At 40.9% G+C, this 23,592-nt stretch overlaps 1 protein-coding gene and 1 long non-coding RNA gene across 10 annotated transcripts in view; one reads left to right on the top strand and one right to left on the bottom strand.

The window, feature by feature from the left end:
- PIP5K1B (phosphatidylinositol-4-phosphate 5-kinase type 1 beta) overlaps positions 1 to 23,592 on the top strand; it is a 114,031-nt gene that overhangs the window by 80,467 nt on the left and 9,972 nt on the right. For 6 of the 9 annotated variants that reach the window (XM_071802083.1, XM_071802084.1, XM_071802085.1 and 3 more), the window contains 4 exons: positions 3,857 to 4,012; positions 4,606 to 4,750; positions 18,356 to 18,473; positions 21,565 to 21,709. In XM_071802083.1, the coding sequence (XP_071658184.1) occupies positions 3,857 to 4,012; positions 4,606 to 4,750; positions 18,356 to 18,473; positions 21,565 to 21,699 (554 nt within the window). In that variant the 3' untranslated portion in view covers positions 21,700 to 21,709. Of the gene's footprint in view, positions 1 to 3,856; positions 4,013 to 4,605; positions 4,751 to 16,071; positions 16,369 to 18,355; positions 18,474 to 21,528; positions 21,710 to 23,592 lie in introns of those variants that run through there. The other 3 variants (XM_071802088.1, XM_071802089.1, XM_065860623.2) reach the window with 3 other exon arrangements.
- Positions 17,230 to 22,074, bottom strand: LOC139826400 (uncharacterized). Its single transcript, XR_011736433.1, has 2 exons — positions 20,878 to 22,074; positions 17,230 to 18,871 (listed from the first exon to the last, which is right to left on the bottom strand). It is a non-coding gene; the product is annotated as an uncharacterized lncRNA (long non-coding RNA).

The following is a 23,592-nucleotide window of genomic DNA, read 5'->3' on the forward strand; positions in this document are numbered from 1 at the left end:
CACTGATATAAATTTAATGATCTAATGATGTGTACAGTTCTGCATCTGTTATTCATGGGACTACCCCATTAACTTTAATTTACTTAATTTACAAAAGTAAAGATGGTTTACCTACCAGCTCTATTATGTTTGAAAAGATAGGCATTCTTCCCTTTGACATGTATTTCTTCTGTGCTTTCTCAAGGAAAAACAAAAACCAAAACCAAACAAACAAAAACCAAAAGTTGGATATTAATAGACTTTTGTCTTTGTGACTATCAGCTATTTCTCGTTTTCCCCTCCATTTCTCCTTCCTTAGTCATTTAATTCATTCTCAAGGATGAGATATATATCACTACTAGGTGCTTGCAGGATGTGGTGGGTTGACCTTCACTGGCTGCCAAGCCTCTCTGTCACTCCCCTCCTCAACTGGGCAGGGGGAGAGAAAAAATAAAACAAAAGGTTCATAAGTCAAAATCAGGACAGGAAGATCACTCAGCAATTACCAACCATGGGCAAAACGGACATGACTTGGGGAAATTAATTTATTACCAATCAAATCAGAGTAGGATAATGAGAAATTAAACGGAATATTAAAACACCTTCCCCCAGACTCTCCCTTCTCCCTGGGCTGAACTTTGCCACTCCCATCTTCTCCACCTTCTCCCCACCAGCAGCGCAGGGGGATGGGAAATGGCGCTTGAAGTCAATTCATCACACGCTGTCTCTGCTGCTCGTTCCTCCTCTCACACTTCCCATGCTCCAATGTGGAGACCCTCCTATGAGAGACAGTCCTCCGTGAACTTTTCCAACCTAAGTTCTTCCCACAGGCTGATGTTCTTCACGAACTTCTCCAGTGTGGGTCCCTTTCACAGAGTGCAGTCCTTCAGGAACAGACTGCTCCAGTGTGGATTACCCATGGGGTCACAAACCTGCTCCAGCATGGGTTCCTGTCTCCATGGGGCCACAGTTCCTACCAGGAACCTGCTCCAGTGCAGGCTTCCCACAGGGTCACAGACTCCTTTGAGTACATCCACCTGCTCCAGTGTGGGGTCCTCCATGGGCTGCAGGTGCATTGTTGTTCCACAGTTAATGTCCATGGGCTGCAGGGGCGTGATAGCCAGCCTCACCATGGTCTTCACCACAGATGTAGGGGAAGCTTTGCTCTGATGCCTGAAGCTCCTCCTCCCCTCCTTCTTCTCTGACCTTGGTGTCTGCAAGGCTATTTCACATATTCTCACACCTCTCTTCCAGCTGTGGTTGCACAGCATTTTTTTTCATCTTCTTAAATATGTTATCACAGAGGTACTATTACTGTTGCTGATTAGCTCAGCATTAGTAAGCAGCAGGTCCATCTTGGAGCCAGCTGGCATTGGCTCTGTTGTATATGTAGGAAGCTTCTAGCAGCATCTTGCAGAATTCACCCCTATAGCTCCCCTGCAACCAAAGCCTTGCCACGCAAACTCAGTACACAGGGGAAAGAACAAAAACCAAGAGAAGACCGCCATCACTACAGAAGGATACTGCTATGGAGAGTTGTCCAAAGGCTTAAGTCTTGCAGCAACAATTGGTTGTCACTTCTCTCAAAATCAATTGATTTCTATAAATCAAAGCAGAACCTGAAACAGCAGGTCCTTTTAAGGCCTTGAGGATGGAGGGAAATAGATCCTCTGTAACAAAATTCTTCCTGTATGTTGTGGTTTAACTATGGTGGGCAACTGAGCCCCACACAGCCACTTGCTCACTGCCCCCCTGGTGGGGTAGGGCAGAGAATCAGAAAGTGAGAGTGAGAAGACTCTTAGGTTGAGTTAAAGAGAGTTGAATAGGTAAAACAAAAGCTGTGTGTGCAACCAAAGGAATTAATCCACTACCCATAAGCAGGCAGGTGTTCAGCCATCTCCAGGAAAGCGGGGCTACATCATGCTGTCCCAGCTGCATCCCCTCCCAGCTTCTTGTCCACCTCAAACTATTTGGAGTGAGCTTGTGAAACGCTGGCCCTGTCCACAAAAACCTAGAATAATTTTGCCAGAGAACTGGTAGGAGCTCTGTTGTCTGAGACGATGCTCAAAGGAACTCCCCTGCACTATAGAGAGTAAGAAGTAGACAATTTGATACTTCTGTCTGTTGGACAAAATAAATGTCTAATGCAGCCATGTATGTTTGCTGAACATTTGCATCTTTGTTCAGTTCTTTTTAATTCTGACTGCTAGATTTATGTCAGCACAAGATACAATCTGTTCTGTATTCGAAAACTAAATGTACAATTAAGGACATGATGCCTCATTTTCTAATCTTAATTTGTCTGTCTCATTTTTCCAGGCTGTTACCCTGTCTTAATATCCCACTCTTGATCTGCTCTGCATACAAGGCTATTCATCTACTTCTATAGGGATTAATGGCTCAAATGTGTTATTCTTTTGTAGAATAAATAACTGGGAGTGTTCCTACCTTCAGGAACATTGTTCCTAAACTTTGAGTTAAACATTTTCAGTGTAAACTCTTAGCCCTGTTCTGAATGTGTGCTTTTCCCCCTAGTACCCACAACAAGCCTCCATAAATAATAACAAAAAACATAATAAGTAGATACTGCCTTGGGCAGAGGCTAGCTCAGCAGCTATCTAATATGTTAGTTTTTAACAGTATCCTGGAGCTCTGTGGATCTGACTCTAGTCTTCAGTCTTTAGCCAACTGGCTTTGCATTTAATTTGAGTTTTGTATTAGAGCATAATATCAGCTATTGCTGAAGCTATTATCTGAAGTAACCTTGCAGCCAATGCATGAAGGTCAGCAGCTGGCAAGTGAAAACCACTAAATGAACTTGCTGGCAGCCTTCTGGAGAAGAACTACAAATGAGAGTCATGCTTCAGTAGTAGCGGCAGTGGTCATATCCTAGAGTTTCACCCAAAATGCCATTTTAAGTAGTCAGGCCACAGTAAGAATTACAAAGGGGGATGTTCATACCTCAGTGTACAAGCCGTCTGCATTTTGGAAGTATTTCTTCTACCCAAAAAAGATGTTTGACACATGTCACTGAAGCGGAAATTCTGCACTAGCATATGCATCATTATATAGCATTAGTTCACAGCTCAAGGAAACGATCATAACCTCTCAGAAGACTCTGTCGTGGTTGAGATGGACAAATGACACAGACCAAGTTCTTCCAGGATGAAAGTAGTAGATGCCATTTATTGCCACAAGTGCATTTTTATACAGTTTTACCAATTCATGTGTTTCTTCACTAGTGGTTACAAGTTATAGCAGTAACATCTCATTGGTGATTTTTGCTATCATCAATGTTACTCTTCTACTCCCTTCTCTCTCATGGGTACACCTTGATATCTCCGGATACTCCTTTACTCCCATCTTTCTCTTGGGTAGGCCTTCATATCTTCAAGGCTAATTTTTGTTCTCATGCCCTCCGTCAGGGAATCCACGGACCCACCGTAGTCCCTCACAACACTCCAAGTGCCTTTTCAGTTTTTCTATCTTCTGTTGTGTGGGGTTTTTTTTTTTGTTGGTTTTTTTTTTTTTTTTTTTTTGTGTATCATTCTGTCTCTGATTACATTGGTCAATACTCCATAGCAGATTTTTAACTTACTGATGTCAAGGTTGGTTATCTGACTTGATGTCTTTTAATCCTATGAGCAGTAAGAAACCCTAGAAAAACAAAAAAGTACCTCACGCATAGATCAAATAACAATGCCTTTGGCTCTAGTTTTGGTATAATATTTCATTATTAGGTTTGTATCTGGGTATGTTTTTTGTCTGTTTTCAGAAACACTAGCTTTATAGATGGCTTGCTTTTCTCTATGCTGTTAAAGATGTGCAGAGGGATAAGATGACATCATTCAACATTTATGCTCATTTGGTAATGCAGCTTTAAAGTCTTCACCTTCAAAGAAAAGGTGCAATTCCATCACAGCCCTAAAGGCAACATCACAAGAAATAGTGTGTGCGGTTAGCCACGAGTGGAAAGATGAAAAGCGTGGCATTCTTGCTGAAGGACAAAGCTATGCCAGCCTTGATGAAGAAGGTAATGTCTCGTAAATCAACAGCCCTATAACCAGAAAGTTTCCAATCTGTCTGATCTTTCAAAACATCAGTCAGGTTGTTCTCATGGAGAGAGCTGTTAGTTGTATTGGGCAGAACAGACCTTTGGGAGCAAGATGTTTAACCAAACATGTCACAGGAAGTGTTTTTAAGCTCAATTCATTGTTCCCAGAGTCTTTTTGAAGAGATACAGACTTTGCCCCTTTCAGAGCTCACCTGCAGCCAGGCTCAAAGAAGAACCAGCTGCCTAATCCCATCTGAAAACTGGGCCCTGGTAGTGTGAGATCAGCTCCAGAAATGAGAATAATTAATCAGATATTCATACCACTGTTTACTATTTGGCCTTGGAGTTGCTCCGTATTCTGCTGAATGTACTGGCTAGCAGCCGAAATTCACCCTGTAAGGCAAAAGAGTGTGGGTATGGGAACATGAATATTGCATTTTCATCAATTCAGACATATTAAGAAGCTTCAGGAAGCTGTTGAGAGCACCGTGTGATTCCATGCATTTGCAGAAAGATTCTTGGATTAAATTTGAAATTAAATTTGTTAGTGTTATTTATTTTTGTGTATGCAGTACTAGGTTCACGCCACCGGCCAGATCTGGTACCAAGCACTCCGTCTCTGTTTGAAGCAGCTTCCTTGGCAACCACAATTTCTGCTTCTTCCTTGAATGCAGATGAGCATTACCAACGTGATCAACCTATGCTCTACTCTAGCAGGTAAAGGCTGTATATGGGGTAGAGGATTCGCCACTGTTTTGCTAGAAGTCTGATGATGTGTGCAATGGAAGGGGGCTCTGCAAAAGAAAAAACTGAAGGGGCAAGTGTCTCAGTAGTTCAGTCCTGAGCCTCTCCAATAAAGGAGGGATGCCATAACCCCATAGGATTTATGTATTGGTTTGCTATTATACTATATCTATTATGATTGGGGTCACAAATGGGAAGCATAAACACTGAAAAAATTTTATAGTACACTTTGAATATTTTGTCATGTTCCAAAACTAAACTGGGCATTAAAAACTTGCTTAGGCTTTGGTCTGTGCCATAAACCAAACTGCACTGAGAACAGGGTAGGAAATACTTGTAACTTGGCTGTAGCCTTAAACAACTGCAGAAAACTGTGATGTCCTAGAGATAGGGACCTACTTTCACATTTTATCTTTATTCTGAATGTACAGTGCTGAATTGTCTTTAAGTTCTTTCAAAATGACCATTTTCTGAAGTGAATTTCTATGAAACTTCACGCTTGTGTGTGATTAGAGCCTGTCTAATTTTAACCCAATAAGGATAAAAACAGGAAGATCTCAAGAAAAGTTGCGTAGATGCTTGTGAGCCAGCTTGAGTGTGGTTTGAGTTGTGTTTGAATGTACTTCAGCCATGACTGTCCAACATAGCGCTTATACCATTGCGTCTTGCTGGGAGATTGTCTGTGAGTGCTTGTACTCTATAGTATACACCTGAAATGTGCTGCGTTGTGTGTTCTTGCCTGCCTGCGGATCCCTTCACCTTGTGTCTTACCCCAGAAGAGCCATTTCTCTGTTTTTATCAAGAAGGGTAACTCCTGTGAACTTAAGTGTCTTGAATTTGTTTGGAATAAGCTGGAATGCTGGACTACATGGTGTCTATGCAGATGTAATAAGCTCACTCATGTGCTAAGATATGCTTCTTTACCTTAAACTGTATGTTGTCCAAAAAGATGAAGTTATTTCAAAAGCAATTTTGAGGCAGTAGGATTTTACCTCCTATGAAAATTTGACCAACTGCACTTTCATAAGAAGTGAACTGACTTGCAGAGTTACTTGACCAAAGTCATATTTCCAGCTTCTATTTTCATTAAGTTGAAATAAATCTCACTGATTTGGCATCTTCCATAGGTCTGGTGTCTTGAAATATATTTTGGGGTGTATCAAAGGTGAAGTTTTAATTACAGAAACATCACAAGTTGTCCTAAAATGCATTTACACAAGCTTTAGGAAATGAAATTACTAATGAATACACAAAGAGCTTCTGGAATTCAACTTCTGTCAGTCTTACCCGGTTTGTGACAAAATTAGCTGTAGGACATCAATATTCCATTATCTTTTACCAAGTTTTAGCTTTTCTAGAAATAAGGTTATAGATTACTGTTTTTTGTTTTGGTTTGTTTTTTTCCAATTTGCTTCAAGCATCAAATAACACTACAGAACTGCTTTGTGTTAGTGTCACTCAGCAAAAGAGGACTGCAGAGTTATTTGGATAAAAAGTTCAGATTTGCTGCAAATAAAACAGTTCAATACTCTTTACTGTCCATAGATTAATTGTAGAGAAAAGCTATGAGTAAGTACTTGATACTCTCTCGTAAATATATTCCAAAATAATTCTAAAATAAATAAGGTTTTTAGCAGATCTACACTTCAGTGTTTAGACTTGCTTACTCTCCAGTTGTGATTCAGTCAATGAAATAACCTAAACTGTTGTATACGTTGTCCATTATGTGATTACCCTGCACATCCTTATCTTAAAAAATCAGATTGTAACTAGTGTCTACAGTCCAGGTTTGCATACTTTCAATTCATCGGGACCACAGGACACGTTCTCTAACACAGCAGACCTTGTACCAGCATTCAGAGGTGTGTAGCGCTCTCTGTCTTGTGTCAAAACAGAAGACGTTGCCCCATAGCCAGGAGATCTGCCACGGGGTTGGCTGACTAACAGCCTTGCTGGTCCAGATATACCCTTTACAGCCAGGGCTCAGTGGCAAGTTTTTCTGCTGACCAAGTACTGGTTCATGTCACAGTCCTCAGTATTTATGGTGCATGAGAATGAGCTTTGCTGTCACGGCTCGTGGTTTTCTTATAGGATTTAAGAAAGGTGCTAAGCATATTCAGTATTAATTTCCCCAAGATGGTTCTGGGCACTTCCAGTTTTGTACCCACCTCTGCTTTCTGCACCAGTGCAGGGAGGTCCTTAATTCTTCATGGCACTAAAGAGTATCTCTAAGTGAATATCTATGTTTTTGTGGCACATTGCAGGAACTTCAGCCTTCCCATGAGAAAAGCTGTCAGGGAAATAAAAACACACACACAAAAAACCCATGCTACAATGATGTTGTAGATGTTTTAGATTTTTCTCCCTGGAGTTCTGCTTTTGAGTTTTACAAAACGTTGTGATGCAGGACTCTTCACTTTGCCATTTGTCTCTGATAAGCAGAAAGCCTGGAGCAGTCTTCGAAGCAAAGCCTGAATGAACTATTTGTTTATAAATGTGAGCCTGCTTTCAGTCTTTAAGTATGTAATTGACTGTGACATTCTGCTTCAAGTTATTTAATAGAATTACAGTTTGGCATCTTCTTTGTCAGCCATTTACCTTCAAAGTGTCCTGGTACAAAGTAGAGAGTACACACATTTTCTTGTAACCAGTCAGAAATCTCTGGTGTATGGTAATAAAGGGAGGCAATCCTGTGTGCATAGTAATAATATGGTATCTGTATAGCTCCTTGACTTGTATTGATGCTAATGAGCAGCATGTGTCCAAACCAGTGAGCAGACAGATGCTGTTATTTGCTTCATTAAAAAGAGAGCAGTAATACTTTTGAATATCTTGAAGCACACATCATATTTGTATCTTAATTTTTTCGGAATTGCCCTTGCTTTCTATCAGCCATGAATGTAATAATTCTCTAAGGAGAGGGAAATGGCATTTTGTATGGAAAAAAGGAGATCAGCACCATCTTTTCTTGAGGGTGCTCAGCACTCATGGTAGGAAACAAGCAACTGCTGCCAGTGTGGTTAAGCAGACAGGGGTGACTTGCTGAGCTGGGACTGTGTCATGTGAGGAGGGTTTGTGTAGACCTGGCTTGCTACAGATTAGAGGTAGCATAATTAATTGTAGATAATGCAAAGCAGCATTTAGGGACTTGTCATTAGAGAAAAAAAGAGACTGAGCAGCAGTAATAAACACACAGTTAATTAGGAGTGTTTTTCAAGACTGCTAGCTGATTATTTTTTCTCAAGTTACTACTCAGTCCTTGAAGAGTTAGAGGAAACTCGAGATGTTAGCCAGGCAGTGTGAAGAGCAACTGGTAAAAGTAGTGAATGAAGGAATAGTAGGGAGGGGAAAATGGCTTTATTTTTCGGCACAGAAGGCACTTTATCTAAAAAAAAAGGAATTAAAAAGGAAAAAAGGGACAAACGTGACATGTTATTCAGCACGTGTTGGCTTTCTTGTTTGTCAGAAGACAGCTGGTTTCTGTTCTGTGAAGGTCTTTCTCAGTCAAATGGTTGTCATAAGCAATGTCAAGTATTCATTTAGCAAGACAACAGAATTTACAGTTTATTGCTTCTATTAAAATTTTCAAAGATTTTCCACTCCTCCTCAAATAGGTTTATATTTGGTGCAGAGGCATTTTGGTATCTAAAAGGTCTGTTTTCTACTGGAATATATGTTCAATTTTGAGTCCAAATAAACTTATTTGAAAGGGTTTATTCATTGATCTTAAGAAACATAATACCTACATATTGTAGTGGGAATTATTTTTCTAGCAGAGTGATAACATACTTTTTCCACCTGCTGGTTAAGTTTTCCTAATAAACATAGAATCACAGAGTAGTTTGGGTTGGAAGGGACCTTCAAAGCTCATCTAGTCCAATCCCCTGCAATGAGTAGGGACATCTTCAACCAGATCAAGTTGCTCAGAGCTTCATCCAGCCTGGCCTGGAATGTTTCCAGGGATGGGGCATCTACCACCTCTCTGGGAAACCTGGGCCAGTGTTTCACCACCCTCATTGTAAAAAAATTTCCTCATGTCTGGCCTGAATCTCCACTCCTTTAGTCTAAAACCTTCTCTTATAACAACAGGCCCTGCTAAAAATTCTGTCCCATCTTTCATATAGGTTCCTTTTAAGTACTGAAAGGCTGCAGTGAGGTCTCCCTGGAGTCTTCTCTGGGCTGAACAACCCCAACTCTCTCATAGTGTCCTCACAGCAGAGCTGTTCATTTTTGTGGCCTCCTCTAAACCCTCTCCAACAGATCCATGTCTTCGTGAACTGAGGGCTCTAGCGCTGATGAATAAGTACTGATAAATTAAAGATGACCAATCTGAATGTCTTGAGCAGTATGACTGTTGTCTCAGTTGACATTGCTTTTACAGTTGCAAAGAGCTGACTCAGAATCATAGAATGGTTTGGTTTGGAAGGGACCTTAAAGGTCATCTAGTTCCAACCCCCCTACCATGGGCAGGGCCCCTTCCACTACACCAGGTTAATGCCTTGACAGGCACTTCTGGAAATGTTTTAAATAGGAGTTCCAGGGTACAACAGAAAGTCTCTTTCTGGTGTATCTTTCAGGAGGTCTCATGGCTTCCAGTCACAAACCCAAACAAAATCCCATGACATATAAAGGGCTATTTCACGTCTCTGCCTTTAGAGCAATGCCAGGACACTGTGGGTTGTATAAGGAGGATTGCTGAATTTTTCTGGTATGTTTGAGCCTAGCAAAATAATATATACGAAAACTAATTCTTGTTTTCCTGCATGTATTCTGTACCTCCTTTCTGTAAGACGTGCATGTAGTATGGAGTTTAGCTTTCTTTTTCATCTTCTTTCTGCTTGGCTCTGTATTTTTAAATTGTTTGTTTGCCTCACTTCTGCATTTCTCTTTTTTGGTGCAGACCACTTGAAATTTTGGAAGACTTTGAGGGGCTGTGGTTGTGGGGTTTGGTTTTTTTTCTCTCTTGCACAGTTGAAACTTCGAGACATGTCCAAATTTCAAACTGAAATGTCCCATGACTTGACATTATATTAAACAACTTTTTCAAAGACAGCTTAGAAAATGAAAACAAGTTCTTCTGCTGTTTTCTTCCAGTGTCAGGGATTCAGAGGTATTAGTTTTCCTATTTCAAGGAATATTTAACCACACCTTTTGCCAGCCTGTTTTTCTATGTAAACAAACTTTTGTGTGTTAAGTTTTAATATTCTGTCTGTCCACCCACCACCCTTAGCCTCTGAAGCTTAGATGAATTTGTCTTAGTCTGATTCAAAGAGGGTTAAATTAATGCAATCTTCATGAAAATGAGCAGCTAGGTGGAGGAAAAATACTTGAATGTTCTAATGCTAGGAACAGATGCACTGAGACACTGGGGGAAACTCCATGGGAAAGAAAGAAAATTTGACTATGATTGAAGCATGTAATTGTAGCTTAAAGAACAAAAAGGCCTTTACAGTTCTCCTGTGATTGAATTACTTTTGCTTCCTTTTTTCTTTTTTTTAATTAAGAACCGATATAAACTACAGTATTTTAAGCAATAGGAGGGCAACAGCACAGTTGAACATTCTGATTGTGGCTGACCACTACTGAACAGAAGAAAGTAATTTTAAAAATGGGAGTGTTTTGCTTGGTTTTTCTTTATTTTTCAATCTAAAAATTAAGGATGAGAACTCAGCGCACTGTTGAAATTGTACAAAACCTCTGTTCCACTGAAGTGTGCTTCCTGGTATTCGGTGTATCCAGGTGTATATAGAATTTTTTCTCTCCTGTGCTCTCCCCCAGTTTGTCTTTGCCCAACCAGAAATGTGCATTAAAATTGGCCGTCAACACAGCTCTGATGATGCTGTTGCAGAAGTCTGAACTTTTAGTCACTAACTGCTGACAGCATGTGTGTTGCTGTTAAGAGATTAATTACGAGATTTTTTTTTCTGTCGCTTTTTTGCAGAAGTTCCATGTACATGTCATTTTTAGCTCAGTTATTTAATTGGAATAAGGCTGTAATCTGTAAATCTCATGAATGTGCTGGTAGAAGCTGCATGTTATATCTGAAGAGCTTTGTATGCTTTAAGGTGTCATTCTTTTCTTCCTGTTATAGGGTTAGAGCTGTAGTAGTTAATAACCTATCTAAATACTAATGCATGTCTAGAAGTGTTCAGGGGTACTTAAATAAACAGTTTGTTTATTTGATTAACAATTATGCTCTGTTGAAACAATGATACTGTGTCAAGGTTAACACAGCAAGAAAATTAGCAGAAAAACAAATTGAAGAATGCTGGTTTAAAGAGCATAACACTGCTACCTGCAGCCCTGAAGAAGTATCAAAAAAGCACTGTTGGACAAAAGCCATATACACATCTTATTTAATCTTACATTTTTATATTTTCTTAATGATACATGCTGGCATTAGAAGAAAACAAGGCCATCCAAGTGAACAGAATTCCCCCTCTCTGATGGTGTCAGAAGTTAGTATTTGGGTTTATTGTAGTTTATGAAGTGTTTGTGGAAATAGAAGTGAGAATCTTTCTTGGCATGTAAATGCTTGTTATGGGCACATATCAAAATATAAAATTTCAGTCTCTAGCTTCAAATGTGTAAAGCAAATCTGTATGATGCACCAGTTTCATTAATTTACTAAGGCAAGTCTAAATTTCCATGGTTTAAGCCTCACACGTATATCTAGTAGATTATCTCTGTCTTGTACAGTTCATAGTCTTAAGGAAGATTTCTCTGGAAATTTGCTTTTCCTACTAGGTTTTTTGCTTGTTTGTTTGGGGAGTTGTTTGTTAATGTGAGTTACTTTCATAAACAGAGAAATACTGAGTAATTAATTAAGTGTAAATGGTGAAAGATTATTAGGCCTTAATATTGGGTACCAACTGGTTAGCATCAATACCAAGGGATCAGTGAGACATCTAGATTTCCTGAAAAAGAAATATAGTTTTTTTCTCCATTTAAAGTTTTCTGAGGCATTTACGTTTAACCTTTTAATAACTGGGATATTAGAGAACCTTTAGTAATGTACAAGTCTGGGAAAAATTAGTGCTGCTTTGTTACAAATCTTCTAAGTTGTGTGGTTATAGTGCTGCTTTACTGATGTATTATTTAAGCATGTGAAACTACTGTTAATATATTAAGTATTTTCTTTGTGTAGATTCAATATTAAATACTATATAGCAAGTAAGAATTCAAAAAAAGACATTAGCTCCAGCAAAGCAAGGAGAGCTGACTCTCAGATGTAGACTGCTTGCCCAATTATATTTTGAGACTTGTGCACAGAAAAAAGGCTAGAGATTCTAAATAGTATCTGTGGCAAGACTAGAGATTTCGTATTTTACCATAGTTATATTTACCTTTGTTGGAGATTTCAATAATTTAACTGTGAAGGGTGGCAAGAAAGCAGTGACAAAGATATTTTTTTAAAAGACCTATTAGGAGTATTTCCTTAGTGGAAGTTCGCAAGATAGCCAAGTATTTATAAAGCGGGGGTTCTGTCCCTGGAGTGGATCAGTGCTGTCCCAAAAGGCGAAGGTCATTGTCCTTGGCAATGGAAGAAGGACCTAACAAAGACTGAAAAGGACGAATCTTGTGAACAGAAGTTCCTCAGTTTGCTTTGAGCAAGTGATCTGGTGTGGTGTTTTTAATTAGCCCTGAGTGACCCTTTAATTTCCCCTGTTCCTGCTCCAAGCCTATAGGTATATATTAATAAAGTATTAATAAAAGGTACAATTTTTTTTTCAGAAAACAGCCTGAATGATTTAATAGATGACTGTATTTTCTGCTACGAATGTTCACTGTCTCAAAACATCTCTAGAAAGGGTACCACCGCAATGTAACTCAACAGAATATTAAACAAACATAATAATTAATAGAAGAAAGAGCAGTAACTAAATATAGTACCCTGATTACACCTGAGCTGTTTAATTTATTTTTTGCTCAGAGGTACTGTCTGGAAGTTTCTGATAAAAGTTCTGGTGAAGAGCAAGAGATGTCAGCCCTGCTTTTGAGTCTTTTGACAGTTCTAGTGCTGTGTAGGTAGGCAGAGTGAGAAGACTTTGTTGTGTTCTAAGGTTTATTTCAGTTTCATGACTGAGGGACCCTTCTTTTGTGAAATGTTCACAACGTGGCGCCACCCTTTCAGAAAAATAAAAGCCTCCTGAAAAAACTATGTTCTGTTTGCAGCAGGCCAGTGTAGATGTGAGGTTCTACTGGTACTTGTGACATTACCTGACCTTAGCATCAGGTCACTGGGATTAGTGATAGTTAGGGAACAGATGGTGGTAGCTCTCTGGAAGGGAATATTAGTGCAATAATGTGTTCTTCACCAGCAAATGTATAATGGCTTTTTAATGGATTTGTGTTGTAATCTCACCACTGTAAATGTAAAACCAGCACTATATATCTGAACACAGTTGGCCTTACCGTAATTTGCCCCAAACTGCAGTATCATAAAGTACACAATGTTGCTTCATACTTTGGTTCTCTGTACTGTCATACCTTGAGACATACTACTGTATCATAACCCAGTCTGCAGAATTATCATAAACTTCATCAACATCACTTTAAAGAGTGAGTTATCCCTTTCATATGTCCTAATTTGATGGGATCCTTTGCCCCATTGCACTGGATGAACAGTGATATAACTTGATGTGGCAGTCTGAACAGTGTGTTGGTTTGTCTGTCTTCTTTTTGGTACATTATAAAAGCAGCCCCTTATGTTACTGTGAGCTTTCTCATGAAGATCCATATATGTGCAGAAGTGGGTATGCTTCTGTCTGTGCCTACTAAATTAATTGGATCTAATCCCACTCAACTGCTGATGCCCTGTTTGCAGCACTTTTTGATGTATTTGTTTTAATGAAGTCCTAAAAAGGTGATAAGTGTTTTCCTTTGCAGAAAAAGAAGTTTTATAAATTATTTAGCCAGTGTTTCTTGGAAGCAACTTGGTTGTTGAAAAGTAGAAAGAAAAGCTACACTTTTGATTAACTTGAAATTTTAGATTATTGCTCAGTTAAATACACAGGTGTGTATGTGAAAGTCCAGTGGCAATAGTAGTTATTTAATATGTAAGTAGATGTTTCCTTGACTGAATTTGTCCATCTGCGTGCTGCTTTTCATATTCCATACTCATCCTTGCAAGTCTGATTTCACTACCTTAATTTTTTCTGGTGAGGAAGATCCAGAGGAGCTTCTCAGAACAGACTTCACATGTAGATCCCTCCATGGGCTGATACACATTGATGCGTGCTTCTCAGTGGATTTGGCTGTTATTACTCAGTATTTTATGATCTAGACTGAGTTCCTAAATGCTGATTTCTTACATCTCTTTTCAGCTACACATATATGACAGGTACATAAATGAAAGGTCTCGTGATTTTAGTTGGCATCTGCAAAGGTGTGTGGGTTTAACCATAGTGAAACTGATGTGCTTACTGTGATGTTTACTGATTCATATGTCATGTTTTGCCACTAGCACGAATGTAGTAGCACTGACTCACTGTCAGACTCCTTCACTTGAAGCAGCATTTAGAAGATCAGCCATATGTATTGTTTTCTCAGGTCTGTGGTTTTGATGTTTGTCAACAGTGTTTGTGGAATATTAAAAGGTAGTTTTACTGTGTTTGACCTACTTTTTTTTTTTTTTCCAGACACATGTAATTTTTTTAAATTAAATCAGAGGTCAAGTTTTAGAGGTGATATAATATTTCTGCATTGTAAACATTGGACTAATTAAGATATTTAGTTCAACAGGTACATAGATGTCTGTTGTCCCTATTCACATTTATATGTACGCAGGCAGATTTTCTGCAACAGTTGGTATTGAGTTGTACCTTGGAACAACAGTTTTAGTCCTCATTTATCCTGTAAGACATTTCTCTGACTTTTACACACAAATATTTTAAATAGCAAAACTAATGATGTAATGAGCTGATATTTTTTTTAAAGTTTATATAAGTTTTTAAACACATTAGACATTGCAAATGTGCTGCTATTTAGGGGATAAATATATTGTGGGAGATGCTACAGGAAAGCATATTGGACATCCAAAGATAGACATCGAATCCTATTTTTATTTCAGCTCTTCACAGCAGGGGAGAAACAGTGGCTTGTTCTAACTCATAGCTGTTGTATTTTGGCACTATCTGAAAGAGGCTTATAATTATATTTCTACAAGAGCTGTTCTTCACACTGCAGGAGAAAACAAAACAAAAAAACTAAAACCAAAATACAGCTCAAGCTTCTGCTTCCATCAGTTGTTACTACCTGGCACTGTTTCTGTCATTCTTCAAAGACTGTGCAATGACTTCGAAAGGAGACTGAATGGTTTTACCTGTCCTACAGGCTGCCGCGCAAGTAGACACATTATGATGAGGCATACTTGTTTTTCCATGAAGAAAACAGAAGTCTTTTATCTCTAAAACTGTCACTCAGTTTAGTGTAAATGAAATATGAAGGACAGAAATAGTATTTAAAATTTGGAAAGGTTTGAAGGACACCAGTCTTTTGAGACTTTTTTTTTAAATTATTATTGTTATTACTATTATTACTTTAGATAATCCTGACTGGTTATGCTAGTTTCTTGACAAAGTGTATTTTTTCACTTTATTCCTTAGAAACTTAATAGGATCTTATATATATCGTCATAGAATCATACACTTCAGGGATTATCTTCCCAAAGTGGACAGGTCATGTTCTTTTAAACAGAGAAAAACCTCCAGTTAGTGCACTTAAGGTATATGAAAGAAAGCTCTGTTTTGCAACAGTTTTCCTGCACTTTTCCTTTTAATAAACAGTTCTTCATGCAGGAGATGAGTCTGAATTGCTTGCAGAGTTTCTCATTATTCAGTGTAAAAGTCACAGCAGCAAGGAGATTGCTATCAGCAGATAAATTGTGGGTCTTTGAACGTGAGAAAAAAGGTGGACTGACATCTGTGTTGTTTCATTATCTTCTCTCATGCCTGATTTTGTTCAAGGAACTTCAGTCATTCTGGTTTTCTGTATGCAAGATTACTGTATCTTAGTACTTTGTTCTTCCCCTCTTTTCCCTTTTCTGTGTGTTAGTTTTGTGACATTTATAGCAGCCTTTCTTTGATTTCTCTTAATGTGCTGGTTTTGTTTTGACCCTTATATGCTGCTTGACTGCATAATGTATTTATATAACAGGTAAGAAAAAAAAAGAGGCACATTCTGAAGAGGAGATGGCATTGTCTTTATACTGTGTTATAGGCAAAACCAGTAGTTTAACTAACAATCCCAAGATTGAGTCCTGAACTCACATTGCTATTGTTTGCTATCCACAGCAGGCTGTGAAGCAACAGATTATGATTTAACAGGCTAAGAGCATGAGAAGCACAGTGCCTTCTAATGGAAAAGTATAGAAGAGGGGAAGAAAAGTGTGTGAATTACACTGAAATACAAGGAGGTCTTAGTCTTCTGATACACAAAGGACATAAAATAAACGCCACTAGTATGAATTGCAGAATCCTTACCTCAAGTACAGGTTCCAGAGGTTTTCTGGAAGTAAAAGAGGTTAAAAATAACAGCCATAAATGTGATAGTGATGTGGCCTGATATGTATATGAAAGGAGTAAGTATATATATATTTTTTCCTTTTTTTCTTTTAAACCTAACCTGGTGCAGGAATGAAAGCCAGGGATACACCACACCCTGCCTGACTTGCTTTAGAGTTAGTAATGCAGAGCAATATTTTGCAGAAAGAAGGGTTGACCACAGGATTTGCATATTTTTATAGCAGTAGTAGCTGCTTACTGCACGTTCCTCTCATGTCACATGGCTTTCATATATGGGCCTTTGCACATCCAGAGGCCTGAACTGTGTGACAGTGGGATCAAAACTCTGCAGACAAAAGTGTCTCTCTCCACCTACGCCCCTGCTCTTTTGCAAAGATGTAGTGTCTTTCATGCCAGAGCTTATTTTGTAGGAGGTGATCAACATACAGCTTCCTCACAAGGCCAGGAGGAACAGCAGGTGCTGATCTCCCTGGTGACTGGTAACAGGACCCAAGGGAATGGCAGAAGATGTGCCAGGGGAGGTTCAGGTTGGACATGAGGAAAAAGTTCTTCCCGCAGAGGGTGCTGGAGCACTGGAACAGGCTCCCCAGGGAGGTGTCACGGCCCCAAGACTGACAATGTTCAAGAAGAGACTGGACAACATCTTCAGACACATGTTGTGAACTGTGGGGTTGTCATATGCAGGGACAGGAGTTGGACCTGATGACCCTTGTGGGTCCCTTCCAACTCAGGACATCTGTAATTCTGTGTTTGGCAACAACCCTTTTTTCCCTTCCTGTCTGCTCTCTGCTCTTCAGTAAAATGAAGCATTGGCAGAAAACTGATGTGCCTGAAACGTTGCTCAGTAGAATACAACAGGTATGAGAAAAATGCTACTAAGCCAGTAGGAGCTGGGTGACCCTTGGGACAAAAGAAACAGTCTCGCTATTGAAAAGATGCCTTTTATTATGCTGACATAATAAAAGGAACACTGTAATGTAGCAAAGGTAATGCTATGTGCTTAATACTCATATGACATGAAGGTGACTGATGATTCACTATTTTGTTGAGCATTTTAATTTTTTTCTACTTTGCATGCTAGCTTTGCCCTTTCTGAAATTATAACCCATCTGAAACATGTTTAAACTACAAAGTACTGCAAAGGGAGAGGGGAAATGTGTCATTACTGGACTGATAGCTGTAACCATATTTTCATACTCAGTTAAAATGCAGAATTGTTTGCTTTTCGCCTTGTGGGCAATTAGATAAGAACTTTAAAAATAAGTTTCTGCAAAACTGACAGCTGAGGTTTCAAGGCAGCCTGGAGTTTGTTAGTTTCTGGCAGCTAGTGAGGACAGGTGAAAATGGCCACCGAACTCCATTAAAACACCTTGAAGAGTTTCAGCTTTGTGGATTCCAGTGTGTTTAAAAAATAAAACAAGACTCCTGTGTGGATGCATTTGCAGTTTCATATTCTTTCTGGATAGCAGAGAACAAAACATTGAGTCCGTGAATGAAATAATAAGAGTGCACTTGCTCTGTAAATACCACTTCCTTGTGGAGCTGAAATAATTACAGTACATTCCTGTTCTTTTCCCACTTTCCCTTCCGAACTGTTGGCTGCAAGTGATCCTGTATTTGCATGAGAACGCCCAATTCTGCTGTGCCTAACTACAGCATCTTTTTTCCTGATTTTGAATTAAGAAATCCTGTCAAAGTTTACATCATGCATAATGTGGAAGTAACTTATTTTGAAATTAATTAAATCATCCCACATTTACTGGGACATACTCTCATTCTTTAGGTAAACATTAGAGTTCAGGAACAGTATTACTTCCTGACAAAATTTTAATGAATGCAACAGTAGAAACTGGTTTGTGTAGGTTAGTCAAATATGAGCTCCCTGTTATCTAACCATTGCCAATGCACTTATATTTGTCTATTTGTTTTCTGTCTTTTCAAGTATTTGAACCTTCTGTGTTTCAGAGAGAAACATGCTTTGAAATTTTCAGCTATGACTGAGCTCTCTGTAACTTGTATTTTCAGTTGACTGTAGTCTTCCTTCTTTTTGCAGTAAAGGGTTGCCTTCAAGTTCAACATTCACTTTAGAAGACAGTGCCATCTATTTGACTTCAGAACAGAGCACACTGGAAATGGAAAATGATAATGCTTCGGTCTTGGATGTCTACTTAGTAAGTTGTGAAAATGTTTCCTTTTAATGTTGAATACTCTACAATGTAGAAATTAAAATTTCTCAGAGAGGAAAGTTGTGTTTACATTTATGATTCTGAAGCCAGTGAAGCAGAGCCCATGGCAGACAGGTGGAGTCCTTGGTGATTGCATCAAAAGCAGCGTGGCCAGCAGGTTGAGAGAGGTGAATCTGCCCCTCTGCTCTGTTCTGGTGAGACCCCACCTGGAGTCCTGTGTCCAGCGCTGGAGCCCTCAGTACAGGAAAGACATGGACCTGTTGGAGAGGGGCCAGAGGAGACCACCAAGATGATCAGAGGACGGGCTGAGAGAGTTGGGGTTGTTCAGCCTGGAGAAGAGAAGGCTCCAGCCTTATTGCAGACTTTCAGTACTTAAAAGGGGCCTGTAAAAAAGATACAGGGCCTGTAGTGATAGGATGAAGAGTAACAGTTTTAAAATAAAAGAGAGGAGATTCAGACAAGAAGGAAGAAACTTTTTAATGGTAAGTGTAGTAAAACACTGAACAGGTTGCCCAAAGATGTGGTAGATGCCCCACAGAATCATAGAATGCTAGGGATTGGAAGGGACCTCGAAAGATCATCCAGTCCAATCTCCCTGCCGGAGCAGGAACACCCAGATGAGGTTACACAGGAATGTGTCCAGGCGGGTTTTGAATGTCTCCAGAGCAGGAGACTCCACAACCTCCCTGGGCAGCCTGTTCCAGTGCTCTGTTACCCTCACTGAGAAGTTTCTTCTCAAGTTTAAGTGGAACTTCCTATGTTCCAGTTTAAACCCATTACCCCTTGTCCTACCATTGTTTGTCACCGAGAAGAGCCTGGCTCCATCCTCGCGACACTCACCCTTTATATATCTGTAAACATTAATAAGGTGACCCCTCAGTCTCCTCCAAACTAAAGAGACCCAGCTCCCTCAGTCTTTCCTCATAAGGGAGATGCTCTGCTCCTTTAATCATCTTTGTTGCCCTGCGCTGGACTCTCTCCAGCAGTTCCCTGTCCTTCTTGAACTGAGGGGCCCAGAACTGGACACAATATTCCAGATGTGGTCTCACCAGGGCGGAGTAGAGAGAAAGGAGAACCTCTCTCGACCTACTGACCACCCCCCTTCTAATACACCCGAGGATGCCATTGGCCCTCTTGGCCACAAGGGCACAGTGGTGGCTCATGGTCATCCTGCTGTCCACCAGGACCCCCAGGTCCCTCTCCCCTACACTGCTCTCTAATAAGTCATTCCCCAACTTATACTGGAACCTGGGGTTGTTCCTGCCCAGATGCAGGACTCTGCACTTGCCCTTGTTATATTTCATTAAATTTTTCCCTGCCCAACTCTCCAGCCTGTCCAGGTCACGCTAGATGGCAGCACAGCCTTCTGGCGTGTCAGCCACTCCTCCCAGCTTCGTGTCATCAGCAAACTTGCTGATAGTACACTCAATTCCCTCATCCAAGTAATTGATGAATATATTGAACAGTACTGGCCCCAGCAGCGACCCTTGAGGCACTCCACTAGATACAGGCCTCCAACTGGACTCTACCCCATTCACCACAACTCTCTGGCTTCTTTCCTTCAGCCAGTTCGCAGTCCACCTCACTACCCAATCGTCCAGACCATACTTCCTCAGTTTAGCTATGAGAATGCTGCGGGAGACTGTGTCAAATGCTTTACTGAAGTCAGGGTAGACCACATCTACCGCCCTGCCATCATCTATCCACCAGGCCAGGCTGGATGGGGCCCTGAGCAACCTGATCTAGTTGAAGATGTTCCTGCTCATTGCGGGAGGGTTGGGCTAGCTGACCTTTGAAGGTCCCTTCCAACCCAAACTGTTCTATGATTATATGATTTAATCGTCCAGCATAGTTAGGGAAGTTGTAGTCTAGTCTGTCTTCACTAAAGCAAGAGAATAGCAAGTACCAGTGGTCAGTTAGATGTAGAATTGACTAAGTTAACTGTGACCTCAATAGCCCATTAAATCAGCCTGTTCCTGTAGGACTTGTGTTAATTGGGCCTGTTGCTGGTATGACTGACATGAATTGTCTGTAAAGGGGGATTCACAATTCCTGAAATGTTATGGGAAATGGACAAATGAATAGTCATATGCAGCCTAACGGTGCTGGCAGATTGGCTGACTTAGTGAATTGTGCTTTAAACTAAAAAACTTGTGGGGTAGGATCCAGAGCTGTGATGCCTGCATATTCATAAGCAACAGGGTGGATGAGCACACCTCAGTCAAAATTAAGGCAACCAAAATGCCAGGGGGTTATAACTCAATCAAACAGTGTTACTTTGTTATTTTGCCTGTAAAGCAGCACACAATAGTGAGAAAATAAAAAAAAGGGAAAGGAAAAAAAAGAAAAAGGGAAACAAAAAAGAAGGTGGGAATGAGGATTGGCTTACCATCAGATGAGTTCCAAAGGTGTCCCTCTGGTCTCCGGTCCTGTAGAGTCCTGCCAGTCCTCTGTCATGGTTTGGGATCCTCTCGTGGGAAGATCTTAACAGTGTCGATTTGGGAGTAATCTCTTATGCTTCTTCACCCCCTCCACCCCGCTCCCATTGTTTGAGGCCAGACTCCGCCTTTGTTTCACAACCAGGGCTTAAACTGCACAGGCTCGAAAAAATCCTCACTTCTCGTGTCAGGACCCGTCTGAGCTTGTGTGGTCTGCATTCAAGGGTCTCTCTCTTGTCCATTGGGTGACCTCAGGACCCTTGGTGAGCTTCTGGGCGTGCTCTTCTTCGTTGGCTTTTGTTCGAGGGAGGAGGTAGGGGACAGGTGTGACTGAGGCTGCAGGTGAGAATCCATCTTCTGGAGGGCAGCTATTGTCCCTGGGTCGGAGAGACCCACATAACAATCCCTTTTAGGAGGTGGGGGCTAGCTTGGCTGAGGCAGCAGGCAAAGTCCATACAGCAGCCATTGTAAGCAGCAGCCCCCCTGGGTCAGAGGGACCTGTGCAACACAATTTTTCTCCTCGGGCCTTTTTCCAAGTCATTGTCCATGCGTTCTTTCTGTCGGGGCCTCAGTTCTCTCAGTTCCTGATGATTATGTTTCAGGCAAATATTGCTCCATGTTCAGACTGACTCTTACAGATAGGAATCACGGAAATTTGGTGGGGAGATTCACATGACTGGAAGACCATAATGGATGGCTACAAACTCTTTTGGAAACATAGGAAGAGAGGAAAAGGATGTGGAGTTGCACTTAAAAAAAAAAAAAAAAATTGAGTGTATGGAGGTAAGCTATGGAGACCACAAAAGCTCTGTCAAATGCTTTTGGACTGAGATGAGGTGGTTCATCACCAAGGATGGTCCTGTGTTAGGTATCTGTTACTGACCTTCCAACCAGGCTCACAAGGCTGATGAAACCTTACTTTGTTTGCTCAAGGAAGTCTTCAGCCAACAGAACCTGGTCCTCACGGGTGACTTCGATTACCCAAATATTTGGAGAACAACACAGCAGTGCACATGTTGTCCATGGGATTCTTGGAATGCATGAGGACTGCTTCCTGCTACAGGTGCTGGGCATGCTAACATAGGAACAGTGCATTGCTAGATTTACTGCTCACAAACCAAAAAGGCATGCTGAACAACGTAACTACCAATGACAGCCTTGGATACAACAATCACAACATTGTGGAGTTTAATATCCTGCTGAGCATACTGAAGACCAGTAGCTGGACAAAGACATTGGATTTTAGAAGAGCCATCTTCAGTACACTCAGAGCCCACACGTGAGGGATTCCATGGGAAGCATGCATGGAGGGCAAAGGAGCTTGTGAGTGCTGTGAGATTTTAAAGAACAGCTTCCTGGAATCACAAGAACAGTCTGTCACTGACAAAAGAAAAGGAAGAAGGCAGAACAAGAGACCACTGGGGCTTAACAGTGAGCTTTCAGGTGTACTTAAAAGCAAAAAAGAAGCATACCAGCTATTGAAAGGTGGCCACATACCCACGCAGGACTGCAAGAACCTTGCTAGGGCATGCAGAGATTCAGACAGGAAGGTTAGGGCTCAGCTAGAACTGAAACTGGCCAGAGATGTCAAGAATAAGAAGGGTTCTTCAGTTATGGCACTAGTTAAGCAGAAGCACAGGAAATATATAGGCCCCTTACTAAACAGGGCAGGGAAATGAGTTACTAATAATGCTGACAAGACAGAGGTTCCCAGCACCTCCTATCCTCCATCTTAACCAGCGTGGTTGGACCCCAGCTCACACAATCAAGTAGCTACAACTATGTATGTGTTGACCCACCAGTAGCGCCCTCTGCAAGGGCTCACCCCACATAAATTGGGAGCCCACCCCAGCATGTTAATAAAAGCAGCTGACATTGTTGCAAGGCCCCTGTCCATAATCTTTGAGAAGTCACAGAATCACAGAGTGCTAGGGATTGGAAGGGACCTCAAAAGATCATCCAGTCCAATCCCCCTGCTGGAGCAGGAACGCCTACATGAGGTTACACAGGAACGTGTCCAGGTGGGTTTTGAATGTCTCCAGAGAAGGAGACTCTACAACCCCCCTGGGCAGCCTGTTCAGTGCTCTGTCACCCTCACTGAGAAGAAGTTTCTTCTCAAATATAAGTGGAACCTCTTGTGTTCCAGTTTGTACCCGTTACCCCTTGTCCTACCATTGGTTGTCACCCAGAAGAGCCTGGCTCCATCCTCGTAACACTCACCCTTTACGTATTTATAAACATCAATGAGGTCACCCCTCAGTCTCCTCCAAGCTAAAGAGCCCCAGCTCCCTCAGCCTTTCCTCATAAGGGAGATGCTCCACTCCCTTCATCATCTTTGTTGCCCTGCACTGGACTCTCTCCAGCAGTTCCCTGTCCTTCTGGAACTGAGGAGTCCAAAACTGGGCACAATATTCCAGATGCAGTCTCACCAGGGCAGAGTAGAAGCCTTGAGGGCATCCGTGATGACTGAAAGAAGCCAAATCTCACACCCATCTGCAAGAATGGCCCAAAAGAGGACCCACAAAACTAGAGGCCCATTAGCCTTACTGCAGTCCCTGGGAAAGTGGTGGAATGAATCCTTCTAGAAACCAAGTGAAGCAGGTGATTGGGAAATCCAGCTCAGATTTACCAAAGGCAAATCATGCCGGGCTAACCTGATCATCTTC

This window comes from Patagioenas fasciata, chromosome Z, assembly GCF_037038585.1.
Source record: "Patagioenas fasciata isolate bPatFas1 chromosome Z, bPatFas1.hap1, whole genome shotgun sequence".
In the NCBI taxonomy this organism is placed as follows: domain Eukaryota; kingdom Metazoa; phylum Chordata; class Aves; order Columbiformes; family Columbidae; genus Patagioenas; species Patagioenas fasciata.